This window comes from Nannobrachium achirus (assembly GCF_963921795.1).
Source record: "Nannobrachium achirus genome assembly, chromosome: 1".
Lineage (NCBI taxonomy): Eukaryota > Metazoa > Chordata > Actinopteri > Myctophiformes > Myctophidae > Nannobrachium > Nannobrachium achirus.
In genome coordinates this window covers 29,419,766-29,443,687 of record NC_137810.1, presented here as the reverse complement: position 1 = coordinate 29,443,687, position 23,922 = coordinate 29,419,766, and the positions used below count along the sequence as shown (strand labels likewise).

Genomic DNA, 23,922 nt, shown 5'->3' with positions numbered 1-23,922 from the left:
AATAATTGAACACAATCGATTGATTGATCATTGAACATGCTCCTAAAATGCACACGCAGCCCATGGGTGGGCCACGGACGCTTTCAAGATTTTCATGTGGGCCCGGATCAAGAAAAGGTTGAGAACCACTGGAATAGGCATTCTTACTATGTACAGTATGCATTCAACAGTGGAGATTAATATTTTTAGATATTGATCATCTACTTGCTCTTATTTCTGTCGTTGTTACTGCTTGCTCTCCTACTGTATGTGTGATGAAATGGAAAGTGGAGTGTGTTGTAGATATTTTTGATGTGTTTTATCAAACACAACCTGTATATAGTGTTTTCATTGATGTATTATGTTATGCCATACAGTAAGCTTGCATAGTCATAGCTTAACTCTGAGGATTTTTTTTATAAATTAATGGTTGTTGTTAGTTAATTTTAGTAAAAAAAAAAAGAAGAAAAAAAAGGCAGTACATTTGGCTGTGAACATCTTTAGAATCATTTATTCTCCTCTTAATTTAAAAATATTAAGAGTGTAAATATGTTCTATTCTGCTGTTTTTCAGTGAGTTGTGTTTTTTTGGGTGTGGCATTGATAAAAATGCTAAATGTTTTTGCTAATTTATGACTGGATTAAAATGAACTGAATTCTGCTTATATGCATGAAAAATAATAAACCTTTACGTTGTATGTTCATCTATCTCATCCTTATTTTTGCTCTAGTATGTTTGTAAAAAAATAACTTATGAATTATGAGATATCTTACATATGAGATATGTAAAAAAAAAGATATATAAAAAAATAAGAAAAAATAACAAAATGTTCATATTTACCTAAAAACAAATAAAATATATTGTATATATTGTAAATCTAACACCTGTCTGTCTCTAGGAAATAACCCTATCACTCAGGTCTCATCAAAGTTCCTCCCTCAGTTTCCTTGGAGTAATTCTTGATGTAAGTTTAAGCTGGCTAAACAATATTAGCCATGTCTTACAGTATGTTATCCAAATATTATCAGCAAATTCCATATTTTGGTTAATCAGAAGTGTCACTTAACACTTTATTATAGCTTAATTTTGTATTTATTTTCATCCAATGATTTTTGTAACCCATTTATTTTTAAATTGTAAATTGTCTAATGCACTACACTCCCTCTGACAACCTGGGGCAATTTACCTGTATCTTAATATACTGTATAGATTGCAACGTCATTTGGGAAGCCTACTTAGTTTACTTCATAAACTTTATAAGTTGCGTTTTCTATTAATATGTCTTGCAATTTTCTTTTTTCATCATACTGTGTATTTACGTTGCTAATTATATCAAATTATTTCCAAATTCATTTTCTATTTGTATCGTAATTGTTGTATGTCGTGAAATGAGGTGTGATTAACATTATAAACCCCATGTTTTACAATCTCACCTCCACATTCTGTTTTTATTAATGACTGCTGATTGCTGACTATGGTGTTTTGTTGCAAATAAACAAACAAATAAAAAATCTACTAGGTCTGATGCTTTGTTAAATGTGTGATGCAATTTCTGTTCCATGTGATGTGTGTGTACATGTACGTATATTATGTCTATGTAAAACAATGACATAATGGATGAATATGGAAATAAAAGTCAAACAAACATCTTGTATCATGCATTGTATATGACCTGAATACTTTTAAAATAGCAACAATTATGTTTTCCCATTAGTTCAAATGTCATACTTCCATCACACGCTAGATCAGTAGTTCTCATGTATATATTTGGTCACAGGCCCCCTTCAGAGGCGCCAGAGATCCCATTAGAACATATGTGTTGTTAAAATGTTTAAAAAATATTCCATATTTTTTAAGATTTCTTTAAAAATCACACCCGTGTGAACTGAGCGGTGGTTTACCCACCAACCCCCCCCCCCCCCCCTCCCCCCTCCCCCCCCTTCCCCCCTGTGTGTGTGTGTGTGTGTGTGCGTGTGTGTGTGTGCCTGGCCTGGCCTGAAAACAGCGCCCCTCCCTTAACATGTGTGGGTCATAAAAGGTACTACACCACATGAGGCTACATACAGACCCACAGACCCACCCACATACCCACATACCCACCCACATACCCACCCACATACCTACACACACGGCCACGCTATGGAGACGGTGTGACCACCGCTCAAAAACAGCACATCTACAAGCTTGCAAGATTCTAGATTGGCTATTAGTATTTTCACATCGCCAATGTATAGGGTTAAAGTGATTACATTTATGCAAAGTTAACACATTTTGCTGGGGACGCCCTGGAACCACTTCAAGGACCCCTGGCCTGGGTGTTCCTGGACCCCACTTTGAGAACCAGTGGTCTAGATGACAAGAGGTGAACATCCATACATCCAGACATATATTTGTTCATCTGGCGGTAAAAACATCATCACATATCCATGTAGCTCCATCCCTGGGGCTTCTAAATACACATGGATGTACTGTTCCACTAGGTATGGCAGGGTGTAACCAAGGTATAGTACAACAACATTGGATAATATGCAGTACCAGTGCATAAAAACAACCTAAAGATCATCATGCACTTGCATAAATGTGATGTGAAAACACACACACACTTGGTCATAGGTCTGGAACCCTGCTCAGGTTCAGGTTCAAGGTAGACAGCGGCAGCGTGATAATAGAAATACTGTATATACAGTACAGGGGAAACTCAGTTTAACCCTCTCAAGCCCGAGTTAAACTTGGTAGATCTATATGCAAGAGACCTGGTACTTTCAGTGAGACACACTGGCAAGCAGCTATGAATGAATCAGGGGTCAGTTTTTCAGCATGCCATGATGAATGTCTTATGGATTCCTCTGCTTGTTTCCATCATCACATTTTTGCTAAATGTTGAAGCTGTATGCCTAATCATTACCTTGTTATAGAAATTGAAATACAGTACACTACATATTAGAGATGTTACCGATCAATCGGCAATGGATCGGATCGGGCCGATCAAAGCGTGATCGGCGATAATCGGTGGTTTAGATCAAAAGGTAAATTCACCGATCCGATTGGATCAACCAGCCGTTCAGTATGCCCACTTGAGGCCATTTTGGGGTATTGATTTCCACAGTGCTGAAGGAATAATTAGTTACTGCTATGATAATAAATACATAGTAATGCTGGTAAATAACTATAAGGCAAATATATAAATGAATTCATGAGTGAATGAATGAATTAAAGTTAAAACATTAACATTTAGAAAATATAAATAATAACTTGATCAGATCGGTGATTGATCGGTATCGGGTGATCAAACTTTTTTGATCGGTGCTCGCTGATCGGTTCCAAAAAACCTGATCGGACCATCCCTACTACATATGACCGCAAAATGCTGTAAAGTTTATGCCCAGACTGACCATTCTGTGTCAAGCATCTTGAAGGGACTGGAACACATGATTATGCTCTATTGCTTTGGATCTAAAAGCCATAACTCAAGAGTCAAATATACTGTAGTAGTTGATGTGGCAACATCTTGGTTTCAATATCGCTCATATTTTAATATTGCTCATTCTCACTACGAGTCTTTGGACTCTTAAGAAGCACAGAGCCCTATATTTATTTGTGAGAAGGAAAGCACCGTACACGCTGTATAAGCAAACGAGTTACATTCAGATGAATTTAAGAGCCATCATTGTTTGCAACAAGGCATCAGCGTTCAAGGCAGCCCTAATCTGGGGTGGCTGGCTAGACCGGACTGGCTCAGTACATTGACAAATGTCCTCACTGCAGGTGAGGGAGTCGGTCCCCTGTTCTCAGGAAATCCTTTGTTTAACTTGAGAGTGTTTTTCATCCCCTGTATGGATCTGGACACATGGACACACACACACGCACACACACACACACACACACGCACACACACGCACATACACACACACACACACACACACACACACACACACACACACACATTAAGGTGACTACAACGTAGATCCTCGCACGTAAACCATGATATCCCCAACAACATCCCCCATCAAGTGTCTGACTCAGTGATATACTTATTTAAGGCCTCCTCCTCCTCTGAACATCCATGAATCAAACCCAGGGGAAACAGTGCAACCACACAGACCTAAACAACCTCTCATCACTCAGCCTTGGTCTAAGTCATCATGAAGCTATGTGGGACACGTTATGAAATCACAGTAGGTGGGGAATGATTTATATATTAAGTGCAGTATATCGTCGCTGTTGGGTGTAAACCAGGGGTCGGCAAGTACGTTTGGCCTTGGGTCAGTTTTTTTCAAGTCATTAGATGGTGGGCCAGAACATAATCAATGGTTAATTTAAGCACTGGAACTTTGACTGAACATCTTATGCAAATGCCGTTGGTATAAAAGTTTATAAAGATTTGTGTGGTATAACTACATACTGATAGAAGTGCGTGTGTAATCAAATGTTACAGGTTATAAATGCGTGAGTAAATCATGTTGTGCTGGCCTCATCCTTGAATGTTGTACAAAGAGGATATTTAGTTCATTAAAAAGTTCAAAAATAATATCTGGAGACAGACAGGCTCCCTTTCGAATGGAGATAAACAAGCTCTTTCATTGTATTGGAGCTCAAGGTTTCTAATTAGATATGGAGAAAAACTGTATGAAACTGCTGCCTATTAATTGCGACGGTAGGTGGGCAGTTTAGTATGAGAGCGGTCACATCTTGTCTCCGTGTAACGTCCATGTAACGTCCGTGTAATGATTGTTTTGACGCTCTGACATCACTGTGATGTCAGGGGATTGAGGGGAACCACACTAACAGAATCCCTTTTATGCCCATACTGTATATGGGGATCCCTGATGTCATCAATATTAAGCCCTTATCTGTGAATGCCAATATTGATATACTGTACATGTCAGTCTAACGGTTAGACTCTAACCTATAGCCTATACATGTTAGGCTGGTTCTACAGACAGGGATCTCCATATATGGGCATAAAAGGGATTGTATGTATGATGTCAGACGTCATAGACGTCATAGGACTGAGTAACTGACCTTTTGGGGTCAATTTAGTTCCAAACTATCAGTAATGTAGCTGGGGGCCCCCTTGAAGCCCTTCAAGTCCCCAAACCCCTCTTTTAGTATCGCTACTAACCTACATTATATGTAAGACTGTCACATAATGTAAACTATCATAACCATTCAAATGTGCTACAAAAGAGGATTTCCCATTAACATCCAATTGAGATGGCAATAGTTCAGGCTGCAGGTATAATGTGCTGTGGCTTCATTAATTAAGGTTTAAATCAATGTAAAGTTTTCAATAACATGTGTTTTAATTGTGTACACACCAGGTAAATGGTAAATGGACTGCATTTATATTGTGTTTTTTTTCTTTCTGGTCTCTCCTTAGTTCAAAGCCGTTTACAATGTACTTCACATTCACACACTGATGGCAGAGAAACCATACAAGGCACTAACCTGCTCATGGGGAGCAGTTATTGGGGTTCTGCTCTGAAATATGCACATGGCCCACCCATCTGACCACTTAAAACCTATTAAATGGTCAGATGTGTGGGAAACATGCACTGACCTATTGCATGCTGAATGGGTATTTGTAGAGTGAAATCCCTGTATCTCTTATAAGTTCCAGCACTGCCACATTCCATTGACCGATTGATTGAATACTTTAACAGTTTGCAATTAGTACAGAGGTACGATTTGCAATGATTGTTAAAAGGACAACACAAACATTATCAACACTAGTAGCAATGAACGTTTATGTACAGTAAACATTTCTGGTGTTAAATAGAGGGCTTTTCTATAGGACCATACAGGTGCTCTTTTATGGTTTTGAAGGAGGGCAAGGAGTTACACTTTTTGATGTTTGTTGGAAGGACAAACTTTACATTCCATTAGTTGATTAATGCAAGGTTCCAAAATGAGATGTTCCTGCATCTAAAATGGTGGTACTCGTTAGCCAATAGTGTACAGTAGTAGGTCAATTCACCGTTTGTCAGCCTTCTGATTGGTCCCTGAGACTCCCTGACTGGCCAACCAGAAAAAACCATTCACTTTTTGCTATCGGGGGTGGAGTCCGCTCTGCGGAGCACAGTGTTCGTCCAGTACGGCCGCGGGAGGTGATAGCGATCTCGCTCATCATAATGAATAAGCTTCAACAAACTAGTTCACATGGACCTTATCAATGTAACTAAGAGTTACGATTGGGTACATATCTATCTATAAATGCGACAAATCTCTGTCTGTCTGTCTGTCTGTTTGTTTGTTTGTAATCCGCGTATCTCGAGAACCGTTCGTCCCACCGGCTTCAGATTCGGCACGCGCGTTCCCCGCCGCCGCGCGGAGTGCAGTGCCGGGCCTCGACCCGACCCGACTCGCGGTTTTCCGAAACCGGCGCGAAACGTTCGGAATCTCCTTATGCGGAGCTGATTGTTGACATCAGGCTGTTCCGGAGGAAATCGGCGCAAGCGCTGAGTCATTGTGACATCACTTCATAAAAGGCTCTGACATCACGTACGCCACATGAGCCACATGAGTCAACACAAAATCTCTGTGAATGTGTATGTATGTATGTAATCCGCGTATCTCGAGAACCCTTCTTCCCACCGGCACGCGCGTTCTCCAGATATGGGCATAAAGTCTGACATCAGAGTTTTCTGCAACCGGTACTGTGTGTGCAGAGATCTTCATATATGGGCATAAGTGGACAAAGACAAACAGATGGTCAAAACGGGTCCTATGACAACAGGTATATTGGGGTTTGCATTAAAGGGTGGGGCATTCATGGGGTTTGCATTAAAGGGTGGGGCATTCATTCCCTATTTCAAATTCGGCACGTGCGTTCCCCACCGCAGCAGGTAGTGCAGTGCTCGGCCTCGACCCGACCCGACCCGATACACGATTTTCTGGAACCAGCACGAAAGGTTCGGATTCTGATGTCTGACATCAGGATTTTCCGGAACTGGCACTGTGTCTGCATAGATCTCCATTTATGGGCATAAAATGGATGCAGACAGACAAATACAGATATCTCCATATATGAGCATAAATGGACACAGGCAAACAGATGGTCAAAGATCTCCATATATGGGCATAAAGTGGACGCAGACAGACAGATACAGATATCTCCATATATGGGCATAAATGGACACAGGCAAACAGATGGTCAAAACGGGTCCTATGACAACAGGTATAATGGGGTTTGCATTAAGTTTGTCTCCTCCTCCATCTGTTTGTCTGTGTCCCTTTATTCCCATTATGGAGATCTCTGTATCTGTCTGTGCCTCCGACTGTGTTGCAGACACAGTGCCGGTTCCCCCTTTAATGCAAACCCCATTATACCTGTTGTCATAGGACCCGTTTTGACCATCTGTTTGAAAAAGCGACAGAAATCTCATATATGGGCATAAAATGGACGCAGATAAACAGATATCTCCATATATGGCATATATGGGCATACAATGGATGCAGAATCACAAAGATCTCCATATACGGGCATAAAAGGGACACAGACAGACAGATACAGAGATCTCCATATATGGGCATAAAATGGACGCAGATAGACAGATATCTCCATATATGGGCATATATGGGCATAAAATGGACCCAGAACTATAACTGCAGTGATCTCCATATATGGACATAAAATGGACACCGACAGACAGACAGATACAGATATCTCCATATATGGGCATAAATGGACACAGGCAGACAAATGGTCAAAACGGGTCCTATGAAAACAGGTATAATGGGGTTTGCATTAAAGGGCGGGGCATTCATTCCCTATTTACATTGTTCCGAGTTGGCCAGGTCGCCGACTAGACGCTGGGCCGCCCGAAGGGCGGCCCAGCTTCTAGTATTTTAAATGGGCAGAATTACGAAAAGCCAGCCTATTATGTGAGGAGAACTATAATCTGGCTGTCATCTTCCTACCCAAGATGCACTGCGCTTTCTCTTTCTATTTCTATTCTCACTCTGATCCAGAGGATTAAACTAATTAAAACATATATTTTCGGGGGAAAACTACTGTTTTGCTATGTAATTACTGTACCTTTTTCTTCCCTTTTTATTAATATCACGTAGATGTGTTTTTTTTGGTACTTTATATAGCTGTAATGAGGCTATGAAAAAAAAATCCCATCCACTTCCACTATAAAAGAATCTGCAATGGTCCCACTGGGATTAAACAAATTAAAACATATATTTTCGGGGAAACCCCCTGTTTTGCAATGTAACTACTGTACCTTTGTACCTTTGTCTTCCCTTTTTATTAATATCACCTAGATGTTTGTCCTTTGGTACTTTAAATTGCAATAATGAGGCAATGAAAATACCCTCTCCCCCCATTCACTGCCACAATAAAAACAATCTGCCCAGGGTCAAATGTACCACCATAGTAACAGGGCAGAATGGGGTGGGATTTGCAAATGACTGAATTAAGTCCTTGGTAGACAAAATGACACTTTTTTGCCATCTGTATTTTAAAAAACACAGAGGGATGAACTTCAGCTAGTGTTTATTGTCTTTACAGTATATACAGAATTTTACAGCAGAACTCTCTGTACAAAATGTATTTACCCACTTTTGCTTTGTGACAAAGTCATTTCCTCCCCATAAAACAAGTTCTTAAAAACGTAATAGGGGAAACTTAATGTTTATATTGTCATCACTTCAATGTTTAGCGCACATTAGGGAAACAATAAATGTCAGGACTTTTAAAAGACACTAATGATTAATGAAGGCAGGAACACAAAAAGGTGCATGGTATTTGGACCTTCCATGGAGTTTCATCAGCTACAATGCATTTGAAAATTAGGACCATGTTTCACACAAGACCAGTTGTTCATTAGATTATTAACCCTTTAAGACCTGAGGGCGATTCTACAAAGCCTTCAAAAATCAAAAATAGCAGATGTACATTTGTGCCATGCTGCGAGCTTGTATGTGCAGTTTTAATGGGTTAATTCCTATATCAAACTGTGGAATGTTGAAGCCTCATTTGCACATGTCTAGGGGTGACAATCTGGCTAGCCATCGTCAAAGAAAAGTTCGGTCCTTTTCACATAGAAGTCTGTCCTCGAGAGTGTGATGGTGATGTTTCCCACATTGAAAGAAGTTTGAACTGAAGATTCAATGTATGACATGCAGGCTGAAATAAAACTGTACGCTACGTATCACAAATGCAAGACATTGTGACAGGTGGTAAGAGAAAACAGCGCTTGTAAAAAGTAGGGCTGTTGTTGGAAATATGGCTGTCCAAATTTTATTGAGTTAGAATCTAACTGCATTCACTTGTATTATCTAACTGTTAGATAATACAAGTGAATGCATTTTGTCAAGCCGAGTTAACTTATTTCCAGGGTATTGTACTTCTCTGTATGAGCAGAAAGAGGGACGCAGTGACAGTGTGTGATCTTGCCATTTACGTGTGGTTTATGCCACAGTTCTTAACAGCACCAGCTACTACTTTTAGCTGGAACCCCTCCTGTCCTGTCATAAATCTGCAAAGAGATGAAAGAGGGAGAACATAGTGACAGAACTGTGTGGAAAGAGGAGGAGAGGTTAGCTCAAGTCTCCGAGACGGGAGAGAGGCTGAAGGTTTGTGGTGCACAAGGTAGCCAATGTCGTCAGAGACTCGGAGAGAAGGAGCCAACCGGGGAAAAGGGTGAGGAGTTCAACAAGGAAACATAAATATTTAATCAAGGCCAGATTGACAGGGGAACAAAGGACATAGACAGCACTGCCTCCAAAAATGTCTCTTTCCCACACCGTGCATCTCTGAGCGAAGAGGAGCAGGGTCACATTGGCTTGCGGTCCTTACGTCATGTAGTGGGAGGCGGCCGGAAGGGATGGAGAGTCTTAATGGGATGTACTGTACACCGTTCAAATCCTGAGTGTTACTTTTACTCTTTGAGTGTGAAAATGAACCTGTAAGGGCGATTCATGGTTTTACTGCGTAACTGCGGCGTGACTGCTGGAATAAATGTCGACTGTGCATAAAGTAGTAGAACACTGTGTAATGTTACACAATGTACTACTTAAAAACAACGGCTTCAGCACACTTTGTGATGAGCAAGTAACCGTTGTTTTTGTTATGAATGTTGCAGCAATATAAACACTGCAGTTAAAGTGTCTATTGTGAAAGAAAGGTATAGGTAAAAGTACAAATAAAATGCCATTGAGGTCAAAACCACGAATATTTCCGTAACCGCAGATTTTGACCCAAGAACATATTAATGTTTATAAGTTGTTAGTACACAACCTACTGTTGGGATGTGGAGCCTCTGTTTCATTAACCTTGAACTCTATAGATTTTAGGGAGAGGTGTCCCCCAGGGGTCTGTACTTATTTTTTAAAGATTTTCTTTTAATAGATTTAGACAGTAGGCTAACAAGAAACGGGGAGAGAGATGGGGAGTGACATGCAGCAAAGGCCGCCGGGATCGAGAATCGTACCCGCAACATGCTGTAAGGCTACACTGAGCCTACTGTAGGTGCCTGGACCCCTGTGCAAGCGGCCCAGGCCCGCAGGGGTCTGTACTTGCCCTACTTTCTTTTCCTACTACGCCAAATCTCTTCGCTAAAATAACCAATTTACAAGCTCACAACACATCACAAAGGAACGCTAGGGTTCAAGTGATTATGTCCAAAAAGTATCATCTATAAAACACCAACCATTAGTTTCTCTTTCATCCTGAGTGAGCAGTGAGTGTTCCTACATCAGAGAATGTCCCTTTTCCCATTTTTACAATGACACACACTGGCACTCAGTCAGTATGTACCCATTCTCTTTCAATTTCACCGATATTCTGGGACAAAAACACTGACTTAGTCACAGCCTTCCTTTGTGTCCCCTTACCGAGGTTCATGACAAGTCGATTTTCCTGTTTTGGTCTGGCTATTTCCCAATGCAGAAGTCTTTGAAGATGATATCTAGAATCTCCTCGGCTCCGACCCGTCCAGTGATCCGGCCCAGACTGGTGAGTGCCAACCGGACACCCTCTGCTGCCAGGGCCAGGTCTGTGTCTCGGTACCGCCGGTATTGAGCCAAGGCAGCGATGCACTGCTGCAGGTGGGCCCTATGGCGGGCCTGGGTCAGACTCGGAGCACCAGACAGAGGGTCACCACACCTACAGATGATATAACAGATTAAAGTACGGAAGTTTAAATAAGGACTCTGCACATATTATGACAATACATACAGTAGAAGTAACCGACTGAGAAAGAGAAAGAGAGTAATATGCTTATGTGCTCACAATATTATCTATTCTAATACATTATGTTTAAAGTCACATTTAAATTAGAAAAGTATTGCTTTGACAGCTGTTACATCCCAGTATGTATGATAATTAGTTGTTTTACACACAATAATAGGGCATATTTAGTAAGCATAGTCGTGAATAACTGCCAGGGCTGCTCTCTGGAGTTTTAGCTGGGTATTTAGTAAGAATGATCATAAAGGAGCACAGCTGCAGTGAGTTCATTTGAATGTACTGCTGAATTTAAAGTATTGTCTCCAATGAGGCCTTAGTTGCCTTGTTGATGCCACTGTCAAGTTCACCACCTCTCTCTGAACAGTGGAACACTCTCCCTGGAATGCCGTCTAGACTTGCTGCCTTGCGCATGTTAACTTGTTAAAAATAATTCTGATTCAGCAGCAATAACTGTGGAGTTGACGTCCAAATCAGCTTTTTCCGGGACAGCGAGGTGTCAACCTTGTTGCGCAAGTGTGAGTCACCGGTTGTTTCAGCGTCACCCGTTGCACCGCTGAAGACCACTCTCAACACGGCTGAGAGTCAACAACTATGCTCTGTCCCTGGCAAATAAACACATAAATAAAATAAAAACCTATCCGAGATTTGTCCTATGCATTTGATCCACCCTAACTATTATGTGCAGTGTGCATCTATTGAACGGCACTCAGGGAGCAGTTAGTGGTTCAGTGTCTTGCTCAAGGACACTTCGTCACAATGTCAGGACTCGGGCGGGACACAATGCCGGATCCTTCCGATTCCACCTCCTGATCCCCAGCTGCCCCGTTAACGAGAGTCACATCAAAGTGTCTCAAAATAAACTAATGGAAAATGTTTATGGATATGAAGTGATCCATTCCAGACACAACAAGAGAACATGAAAGGACCTTTTTTAATAAGAGTATGACAATGAACTTAAAGGACCACATCACTCATTTTCATATAATTGGTCCTCACTAATGCTCATTATAATATGGTAACATCTCTGGTACCATATTATAATAAACATTAGTGAGGGCCAATTATATTATACAAGATAGGTTGAAAATGAATGGTCTTTTAATGGAATTAGATTTATGGTGGACACCTGACCACACACGAAAGACAGATATTATGTTACAAACAGAAAACCATTTCCTTGTTATAAAAAAAGAAGGGGAAAAAATCAATTTTGCTTCAAAAGCTTCAATTCACTCAGTTTGGGTTGGTTCAGGTTTACATTTCCAGGCCTGTTGAGAACTCAAGGACAGTTAACCAACAATTCATCCTGCTGTAGCTAATAGTGGAACCGGACCATTTTAATGTGAGCTATAGATTTGTCATAAAGTATTTATTGTGTACATGATGAGTCTTATGTAAAGATGCTTACGGGAGCCGTGGTCCAATCTCCTGATAGTGAAAGTTTAACAGTGTTGTAACAGATATGGCTACCAGAAAAAACCTTCCAAATGACAAAGACAAATTATATATTTGTCAAAATATCAAATCTGTTATACACACTACATTTGCAAAACAAACATATCTCATTTCCCCATTAGTAACTGGATCGACACATTTACGTTCTAACCCAATAGATAATAAGAACCAGTAAGATGAGTCACAAGTGTACTCACAGAGCCTTGACTTTGCGGTGCAACACTGCGAGGAAGTCCTCCATGCCTGCTTTAGTCTGACAGGAGAGCGGGCAGACGGGAGGGAGACCAGGACTTTGATTCACTACTGTCTCCAGTTTCTGCCTCAGCTCCTCAGGGACCAGGTCAGTCTTGTTCAGCACCAAGACACACCGTTCTGAGGGAAAGTCTGAATTAAATGTATATGGAAAGGACACTGATGTGAATGCAAGTTACCCACCCAAAAAAGAACTATTGTAAGCATACTACTATTGATAAGGGGGATAGCTCTTTGTGTGCTATTAACAATAACAAATGATTTAAAACGTTGGGGAAAACAACAGTACCAGACTCAGAGAGTTCTTGGCTGGACAAGACACCCCTGAGGTGGGCTTGAAGGAAGGCTGGAGCCTGCTGGGCGTCAGCAGCAAGCTGAGTGGCGTCCACCACCACCAGAGTCAAGTCTGCCTGCTCCACCCTGGGGGGAAAGACAGGATTCTGAAGTATTCTGACAGCTTATCATTCCGCATTACGTTTCATCACAGGTGACCCATATAACACCCACCACTGCACTTATCATATATATCCTCTCTGTTAGTACCAAACCCCTCCATTCAACATACACGCTCTCATAATTATATCCCACAAATAGTTCCCAAGGCCTACACTGACCTAGGCAAAACAGCTTTTGGTTTTAGTGCTCCTTTTAGTTGAAACGAACTACAATGCATTTTATAAGAATCCATGATTTCATTGGGACAATTTAAAAACCTGCTCTCAAACCTTATTGTTTTCGATTGTCATTGTTTTAATAGTACTTATTTTTACTATTGTTGTTGCTTGTTCTTATTGTAATCTCGGCATCATTGAAAAATGAGGGCCTGCCCTCAATTTATCCCAGAGAAAATAAAGGTTGAATGAATAACATGAGCACCTGGAATACTAACCCATTTACACATGAGGCCAGTAGAAACACTGTCTAAAGTTAAGTAAAGTTTTCAGAAAATGTTCTATTTTTTTATAAATAAAATAATGTTGCTATAAATACTGCTCAAAGAAATGAAGGGAACAAAATGTTCCCTTAATTTATTTGAATTTATTTGAGTATAGTATACTGTAGTACTGCTCAAAGAAAGCTCAAAGAATTAAGGGAACATTTTGTTCCCTTCATTTCTTTGAGCAGGTACATCCCAGTTTTAAAGGTATAGGCAATGTATAGGCTTTCTTAACGCCTTAGAAGGCGTTTTTAATGGGATGAACACATTACATTTTTTTATCTAAATCTTTTTTAATCAAATGGTTTAAATAATGTATCCACTTGTCCAGATAAGTAGTATCCAATTAAATGTGTGATTGGGTTATAGACTGTTATTCAGTATACTATATACTGTATCAGAGATACAATATAATATCAGCATCTTAATGAATAGAAGGCTTTCTATTCAGGCTTTAAATCCATAAATCCAGTAAAGCTCTATTGATCCAACGATGAAGAATAGAAGCACTTAAGCACTCTATTTTTAGTGACCCGTCCCTTCCACTATTTAGATATGGAATAACGAAGTAAAATAGGATCTGTTTGCCTGGGCTGTGGTCCCACTGATTCCTTTTCAAGGACATTCTTCCTGATGTAAGCTCACTTTGATTAAACACTGCAGAGGTCCAAAACAGAATGTCTTGAGTGTTTGCGTCATCCAACTGTACTACAGTATAGTACTGTACAAGTATTTTACATAATATCACTTGTTAAGAGTGACATGCCCATTGTCTCAGAGCAGTGACTGTTTCTCATGAGAACATACAGTACAGGGTTGGTTTCCTATCTTAACCACTTAAACCCTACATACATTACGTTGCCTGGAGTCCCCCCCCCCCCCATACGCATTACGCCACCTGTTTTACCTATCTACGCTAAAGATCTTGGCACAAAAATAGCCAATCGATGAGCTCACAATGCGTTGTAACGTCTATTTTTGCAGAATGTCCCAGAATAGGGACACTCACACTACTGTAAGATTCCAATGGTTAAAGGAGAACAGCAGCGACTTTCAGTATGCAAACATGTTATAGTGATGCACTGAGACACTCCGGAGAGTGGAGACCTATCATTATATTGAAATAGTAGCTTGATGATGAGGCACTATGATTTAATGATGTCAGCTCATTATTGCTTAAAAACTGATATCGCTATAATACTCTAGATCTACTGTATGTCAACATGTATAATGTCTATCTTTTTGTCTTTTAGGCAGTTTTTGTCTTTTTATTTATTTAGGCTTGATGACAGTGCAGAGAGGAAAGTTGAGCAAGGGCAGAGAGCGGGAAGGACAGATCACAGGCCTCCAGCTGGTTTTGACCTGGACATGTGGAGCTGATATGGTTGACACACTATTCTGTCAGCTACTTGGTATGCCAAAAACGTTTGGTAAGAGTAGTAGTATTGTATAACTAGCATAGCATTTGCAAATTATATCAAATATTTTATAGATCCACATAGTAAGTTTATCATTCACAGGAGCAGCTACAGGCTGTGCGTGCCACCATGGATCAGAGGCCTTGATCATCCCTTGGGGCTCTAGATTTGTTATTCTGTACTTTTGTATGCCACACACTGTACGATTATCAACTGTAATTTATTTTTAATTGATTGAATATGTCCACTACTGAGATTCCTTGGTTGGGCGGAACGGTAGTAGCCACCCCCCCCCCCCCTCCTCCCATGTCACCCTAACCTTCCCCACCCCGAGGGAACGGCAGTGGCAGCAGCGGATGCTTACACTTACCACCTCCTTCCTGTCCTAACCCGGGTCACCACAACTATGACCTGCTGCCTAGACAGAAAGTCCCCAAAAGCACAAGCACTCCCAGCACTTCCTCCTGTCCATGAGCAGCAGCTGCTCCCCGCTAGGCCTGTAGAACAGTCAGCACGCTGGACCAATGTGCTCACTGTGTGTGTAAGACTGCAAGTGCATCTGAGCGTGCCTGACGGTGTGTGTGTGTGTGTGTGTGTGTGTGTGTGTGTGTGTGTGTGTTAGGGCATTCACCAAATATTCGAATATTCGAATATCAAAGTCACTATTCGACGTTGTTCACGAAGTCGAATATTCGTTTTTTTTTCTTCTTTTTTTTTGTTTTCTCTTTAAAAAATGTATAGTTTATAAAGCTTGGCTAGATAGGAAATCATAAGAATGAGTTGTCAATGCCCCTGGTGGATGGATTTTCTTAATGCTCTATACCAGGGGTTCTCAAACCTTTTTAGGCCGTGACCCCCAAAATAAACATCTATGAACTGGGGACCCCCACACTGACAAGCACTTGGAATTGTAGGTATTACATTTAATGTGACTCGGTTCCAATGTTTGCCTCTTGCTTACTTAATATTCGACAGTTTGGCCAGTCCTGTCGAATATTCAACTATTCGAATACTTTGAGGTCGAATAATTCGAATACTAAAAATCATGAATGCCCTAGTGTGTGTGTGCGTGCGTGCGTGCATGCACGTGAGTATGCAAGACTGTTTTGATAATGTTACTTGTACTAAATAATGTACATATACTATATGTGTGCATGTATTTCTTTTAAAGTATATCTTACTGCACATTTTATAATCCACCCCCACCCCCATATTCTGCATATTTCCCCATTGCTGCTAGTGTTTTTCTTGTACTATTGTCAACATCATTTTTTACTTTATTATTCTCTTTGTATTCTAGTATTGTAGTCTTCTTTTTATCCCATATTATCATTATTAGCATCTTCTTTTGAAATTGTATTGACGTTGTTAGTCTTGTGGAACATGCCACACCAACATTTACTGTAGCTGCTTGTACCCGTATGAGGGAGTAACAAATAAAACGTGAGGTATTGTAGCAGTGTTTCATTTCCATACATATTCCGGGATAAACTGTTGGGCCCTTCTTTGTCCTTAGTTCAGGGTTGATTGCAGATGTGATGTACTGTAGTCTCAAAAACATGGCAAAAGGGTTGAAATGTCTTTTTGCACACACACTCCTTGGCTGGCAAACCACAACGTCCTCCCCTGATTTCTCACACGCCCCTCTTCTAGCGCCACCATGACGTTGCATGTGACCTGACGGTCACTTATCTCCCGATTAGGGAGTCTAACTGGTATATTATTATTATGTTATTAACACATATGGTGCCAACCCCGAGTTTGTATTGGTACCACCGCTGTGCCAACCCCGAGTTTCCCAAGTTTGGGCCGTCTTTGAAGAAAAAAAAAATCTTTTTTCAAAAATGTTTTTTGGACCTCCAGAAATGTATTAGGCATGATCGCGATCGCGAAATTGCATGTTTAACCCCCATACCAACCCATTCTTTCAAACATGGCAGCCATGTTTGTTCTGAAGAAAACATAATGGCTGATAAATCATGAATGCCTTTCCAAGCGGATTTTTTTGTTTGAAAGCTGTGAACAGTCTGCACACACGTGGTGCATCATCTAGGCATGGGCGTGCACGATCCGTGCACTATAAATTACATGGAAGTCTATGGAGACCATGGCATCGCGGGACATTGAAGAGAAAAAATCATAGCAACATAAGTGTTAATATAACTGCTGTTATCAGGGACAATGTTTGAAGTGACCCCGATATCCAATATTATAAACCCAGAAAGGTATTATGCATTATATTGCATTGTCAGGGAGGGTATATGTCTGTATAAAGGTCAAGTTAAAAGTGTCTGTGGATGTCACAGGGTGTATTCTTTTGTCTGTCTTCTTGAGTGTTGGCCTGCTTATGTACTATGATGGAGGAGTGAGGCTCGCGTCTAAAAATGTTGTTATTCTTCCCTGGTGTAAACAGTGGAAACAGCGGTCAAGGAATGGTCAGTCAGATATGTCAATTTTTGTTTGACATATTTGTGAAAATGTATGGTATTGTATATTGCACCACTTAATGTTATATTGTTATGCAACAGAGTCTTGGCCACTTCATCACTGACGCCCATCGTGACAATGTTTATTCACAGCAAGGTATTTATAGCCAAAGAATTAGTAAATAGTAAACTTTGGATGTTATGTCACAGGGATTTTCAAAATATAACCCTATATGAGGAAGAAACATTGAATAATTTCTTCCTTTCTTTGTTTCGAGGACATTGTCTCTCTTGGCCATTTTGTTCTATAGTGCCATGAAAATGCAACAAAAGAAACGCGTCGTTCATGGGCCGGATAACACTCTTTACGTTGCGATCTTATTGTCTGACTTTTAGAGGAAGTAACAGATTTCAGCCTTTCAGCATTTTCAGTTGCTGGTTTTTCAAATGTTCATAACATGGTGGATATAATTGAATCCACAAAGTTAATTAGTTTGTTGTCTATTCTGTGCAGTTTCTCCTACACAAAAACAACAAAAGAAACTAATAATAGTTTGAAAAACATGAAAAAAACTTCAATACACAATTAAATGCTGAGAACTCATATACATCACAATGCTATATTCCTCAAATAAGCAGGACACTGAGTGCATTCACTTTGAAGGAGAAGGATTTTCTTTAGCATTGAAATCATGGTAGTATATACTAGTCAACCAACCACTTGCCGTTTGCATCCACACAGCCTCATATTTGGGCAAGCTTGATGGTGGTTCAGTGGGTCGTTGGATTGGTGAGACAATGGATCTGGACCTTATGAATTCACAAAATGTGAAAAAATATACCAAATCCTCATCAGTTCATCCTTGAGAGTCCAAGTGGATGTTTGAGCCAAATTTGAAGAAAAATACCTCTGTCTAGGTCTAGGAGGTGATCCTGAGATAATATTGCGTTCACAAGGTTGTGATGGATGGATGGACGGACGGATGGACGGACTGATGGATTGACGGACGGCGGGATGGACAGTTATACGGACAATGCGAAAACATAATGCCTCCAGCAACAGCTTTCCCCGGCAGAGGCATACAACCATCTCACAGTACTGTACGCCTGAACAAGCAAACAAGCAGACGTCAGCCCAGAGTACTGGACATGGCATACCTTTCCCGAGCCCTGCGGACGCCCTCTCTCTCCACCAGGTCAGGACTGTCCCTGAGACCAGCGGTGTCACTCAGGACGACAGGGAATCCTCCAATGTCCAGTGATGTCTCCACTACGTCCCTGGTGGTTCCAGCGATGGGGGACACGATGGCTGCTGGCCGCTGGCCTGAATTAAAACAGTAAAAATAAAAGTCAAAATAGATAAGGGCCACATCTATACAACTGCATATAAAAGTTAAAAAGCCCGGGCCGCTGGCATGGTGGTCCGGGCACCCTAGGCTGCAATGCCAGCCTGACAGCGTGTTGCGGGTTCGAATCCCAATCCCAACGACCTTTGCTGCATGTCATTCCCCATCAACCTCACTTTATGTCAATCACGTTTGTACTTTGCACACTGCCGACCGTTTCATATTCAATTTCGGACCAGTGTCGATTTTTTCAGATTTTTGCAAACGTCACCACTGGGTTCCAGCTTTCTCTCTCTCCTCGGCCTGAAAAAAGTTTTTGCGGATTTCGGTTTTCCAAAACGCAAAGAGAAAAAAAATAAAAAAAAATAAAAAAACGCCTTAATGCTACTTTTTCCTAAAACACGGAATACAATACAGGTTATGCTCAACTGACCTTTCCGCTTCAGCTATCATCAGGAACTACGCAGTCTGGATACTGTACTACAACGGCCTGAGCATCAAACAGCAGACTACACAGCCAGTGCATTAATACTTGTCAGTGCTGCTGACAAAGTGCGAGCCTGGGCCATGGGAAAGAGTAAGTGAAATAGGAAACAATAACAGGATTTTATCTGAAGTCTGATAAATATGCCCATTATTCTGATAGGAAGCTGTGAGGTGCTCCCGCCATGTCACCACTTAATTTAGCTTACTAGAAGCATGCCAAATGACCTCAGGATGTAATATCTCAAATATGTAGAGGCACATTTCATATCTTTGTAAACATGTATACAAAAAGGGTTTCATTAGATAAACTCCAAATGTGGACTGGATACACAAGCGCATAAGTTAGACCCCATTTGTAAATCTCTGTATCAATGATATGGGTGGCTATTACATTTCTTCAAACACGTAGGGAAAGAGTGTAAGCAGCTGTGTGATTATGGGTATATGAGCATAATGATTGTACAACCTTTTTTTATGATAAATGATCACCGGTGTTACGCTATAGCTTGGAAAGTCAGAATACACAAGGGATTATATAAGATGCAAAGTTCGTTCATCATAATAAGACAAACGTCATCCATCCATCTTCAACCACTTATCCGGAGCTGGGTTGCAGGGGCAACAGTTCCAGCAGAGTTCCAGACTTCCCTTTCCCGCGCAACAATAGCCACTTCATGCTGGGGGCTGGGGAATCCCAAGGCGTTACAAAGTCAGCGTAGATATATCATCCCATCTGGTCTTTGGTCTACCCGACGCCTCTTAACAGTGGGACGTGCCAAGAGGACCACCTTATGGAGACGCTCAGAAAGCATTCGTACTAGATGCTTACAGGAACCGACTGGCTCCTTTTTAGAGTCTCGCCCGGGTGACTGGACTTCTCACCCTATCCCTAAGGGAAACACCAGCAACGCGAAAACTCATTTTGTATGCTTGTATCCGCACCATCTTCTTTTCATTTTATGAGAATTTAATGGACAATAAAGCTTAGTGCAATGCAAGCTTTATTATACATCTGTTATTTTCAGTGTGCGACACCATCAAATGAGAGGGCAGAATTAAGCCAGCGAAGACTGAGGGAGGGTGAGGGTGCTTGCTCAGCCCACTTAGGTGGTACCAAAATACATTACAGTGGGCAAATCTTTCTTCTGTTTGTCATTTGAAGTTCAGCACCTGCCTTAAATGGTATGTGGATGTGCGCGACCTCCTTTGATCCTCTGTCTTGTGCTTGTAGCCTTGAGGAGAGAGCCAGACGGCTCTGGAGAGAAGGACAGACCACACAGAAAACAGGAGGTCTCTCTCAGCACTTCCAGCAACCATTCCACTCCTCCAACCATATTCACGTTGGCTGACTATTATTAAATATTGCTTTATATGTGTGGGAGAATCTCCCGCATTATAAGTGCTACATTTGTGGGAATTTAATTATGATCCACAATCCAATGCTGAAATTCAAGCTCTGGAACCAAAATGAAGCTACCGTAGGTCGTCAAAAGGTTTCTACGAACCAGGAACCTGTGCTCACAAAGAGTCTGCAATGAAAAATGTCCTAAGAAGCAATTTTTACTCTGTACTGTAGGTGCTCACAGAGTGTGTTGAGGAGGCTGCTCTTCCCAGCGTTAGTGGCTCCAGCGATGACCACATGTACTCCGCTGCGGAGCCTCTCGCCCCTCCTTTCATCCTTCAGGTGTCTCTCTATCTCTGCCTGCAGATCTCTAAGTGAGCCGTCCACTATGGAAGGAGATGGTGAGAGGAACAAGAGGACAACACCAAGTAGTTGTTAAAAGTTGTAATTTTGTTTTGTTTTTACCTTAATTATTCAGCGGAGGTTCGCTGAGCACCTGCTTCACAATCACACTGACACACACATTAAAACCTGGGAACCGCCCAGTAGAGCATGGGTCTTCAACAGGGGGCCCGGGACCCCTAGGGGTTACTCAGAGTTACGACAGGGGGTCCTCCAAATATTTTTATATTAACCACTTGAACCCTAGTGTCCATATTCTGAGAACTTTTGCCAAAAATAGCAGATCTACAAGCTCACAACGCCTCGCACTGCAAGAAGTTGTGAGCTTGTAGATCTGCTATTTTCGGAAAAGAGTACAGAGTGAAAGGTCAAATGGTTCAAATGGTTAAATATCTGAAAACACAAATTGACATGAAACAATGAAACTATATGGAATATATGATAAGGTTGTGGGGGTCTCTGCTTCATCTCTCTCTCAACTAAGGGGTCCTTGGCCTGAAAACGTTGAAGACCCCTGGTGTAGAGGCATAAAAGGAGCAAACCTTTTATGCCCCTGGGGGACACCGGCCTGGTCAACTACATATGCAGGTTTAAGTGGTTAAACTTTACTTTCCTGGCCTTGGAGACAAGAGTCTGCTGCTTGAAGGAATAATTGCCAAAACATAGTGCAACTTTATTTCTCTAGAGACTCCTCACATGACAACAGAGCAAAAGGTAATTTCATTAGGTAAATTGGTTTCCCGGTTTAAATTCAAATTTATACAGGGTAAATATGAATTTATCTTTTACTGTAGGTCTAGGGGAGAAAGGAAAGGAACACAATGTACAATATGCAAGAACCTCATCTATTCATACCGTACAGTGTACACACTAAAATCCTCAATGTTAATTTATCCATTTGTAACAGAGTGGACACTCACAGCGTTAAACGAACACTGGGGATTTGTCTGTCTATGTTTATGTTAACTGTGCAGGTGACTGACAACAGCACAAATTGCATTCTTGGAAAGTCTCCTGTTATGGCTATTAGTCTATAAATATGTGTTGGCTCATGCCAGCGCCAAGGGGGGCATGCATCCATACATCCAAAACAAACATCTGTTCCGGGCTTTATTGTGTTAAAACATCACAAGATCACGCTCCCTGCTAACGTCAGACAGCAGACGACGGGCTTTGAGGGGAAATCCCTGCCCTACACCCTCCACACACATTTGCCCCTCCTAAGTACAAATGTCTTGTGAGTCACGTGACAACAATGTCTATCAAACAAGGTTTTGATATTCCATACTGCAGGGGTTGATTGACACTAAGGTCCCAGAGGCGCTATAGTACAGGTCATGTTCTACTTGCCCAAAGGTCATGCCAACTTGCCCGAAAAGTAAACCGCGATAGGTAAAATTTTAATTACCGGTATTGATTTTTTTTTTACTTGTAAATTCTGGGGCTGTGAGATATGTATGCCAAATATCTGAATAGCTATAATAGAATATGACTTATTCCCCAGACATCTTGTGTTGTGTTCATAGCAAACTAAAGACAGTTGCTTCCCCCACTCAAACCCACCTGCCCAGTCGGGCAACCTGAAAGCAAACTCTACCTGCCCCAACGTTATATTTACTTGCCACGGGCAGTCGGCAAGTATTAGTGTCAACCCCTTTTGTTGCATTCAAAGATTTGTAGCCAGGACTGACACAGTCCTCGGTAGGCTACCCAGCCTGGTGAAGACCTGCACTTCCAGGAGGAGTGCCATTTTTAGGTTTAACCTAAAAACGCCCCTTTTCCTCATGAGGACAATAAAAAGGTCCCTGTGATTTTTTAGGTTTTACTATCCTTGTGGGTTCCCCAAAAACACACACACATCTATATATACAGTATATATTGTACAGTATATACTGTATAGTGTACTACACACACACACACACACACACACACACACACTCGATATGTAGGTTTAAGCAGCAATTAAGTGGATGCTGCTGACATCAGTGTTGTTGGTGTTGGAGATGTCTTTGAAGGTAAGATGAATGGCTCCAGTGTCCCCATGGCTGTCTCCCTACACTTCCTAAAGGAAACGGCTCTTTATGCAGTTTGATGTCCATCTCTTCTCCTTACAGTGTGCCGTACTAACTCATCGGCTGGTAAAGATTCCAAACAGGAAAGCCAGCCGGATTCCCCATGCATGTGAGAGAGAACACCGACCCCCCCCCCCACACACACACACACACACACACACACACACACACACACATACACCAACCCCTTAACCCCAGAAATGTCTTGTCTTGTTATTGTTACCCCCTGCTGTGCACAAAAGTTGGCAAAGTGCGCACTTACCTTGATTTAAGACGCCATCCTCAATGAGCTCATCCTCGCTGAAGTCTATGAAGGCCTCCACATGAGCCAGGCACTGTGAGAACACACAAACCACACCCAATCATTTACAAACAGGCTATGGACAAAATCTGATATAACAAAATTATTGACCAAATATCTCAATATCGATATTGTGACAATATCAATATTATGACAATATAACATTGTGAGAATTTGTGACAATATTTTTTTTTTTCTTTGAAAATTGCAAACATAGCAGATCTAAAGCTGTGAGTTTGTAGATCTGCTTTTTTATAATTTTAGATTTCTTCTTTTTTTTACAATCAATAAAGTAATAGGTGAAAT

General features: G+C 41.2%; 1 protein-coding gene across 3 annotated transcripts in view; it reads right to left on the bottom strand.

Annotated features, from left to right (window-relative positions):
- Positions 1 to 8,478: 8,478 nt before the first annotated feature.
- Positions 8,479 to 23,922, bottom strand: part of gtpbp3 (GTP binding protein 3, mitochondrial) — a 29,567-nt gene continuing 14,123 nt past the window's right edge. For 2 of the 3 annotated variants that reach the window (XM_080721039.1, XM_080721037.1), the window contains exons 6-11: positions 23,578 to 23,650; positions 21,084 to 21,227; positions 18,826 to 18,991; positions 13,176 to 13,306; positions 12,832 to 13,018; positions 8,479 to 11,095 (exon numbers count right to left, since the gene is read on the bottom strand). In XM_080721039.1, the coding sequence (XP_080577165.1) occupies positions 10,864 to 11,095; positions 12,832 to 13,018; positions 13,176 to 13,306; positions 18,826 to 18,991; positions 21,084 to 21,227; positions 23,578 to 23,650 (933 nt within the window). In that variant the 3' untranslated portion in view covers positions 8,479 to 10,863. The remainder of the gene's footprint in view (positions 11,096 to 12,831; positions 13,019 to 13,175; positions 13,307 to 18,825; positions 18,992 to 21,083; positions 21,228 to 23,577; positions 23,651 to 23,922) is intronic. The other variant, XM_080721038.1, reaches the window with a different exon arrangement.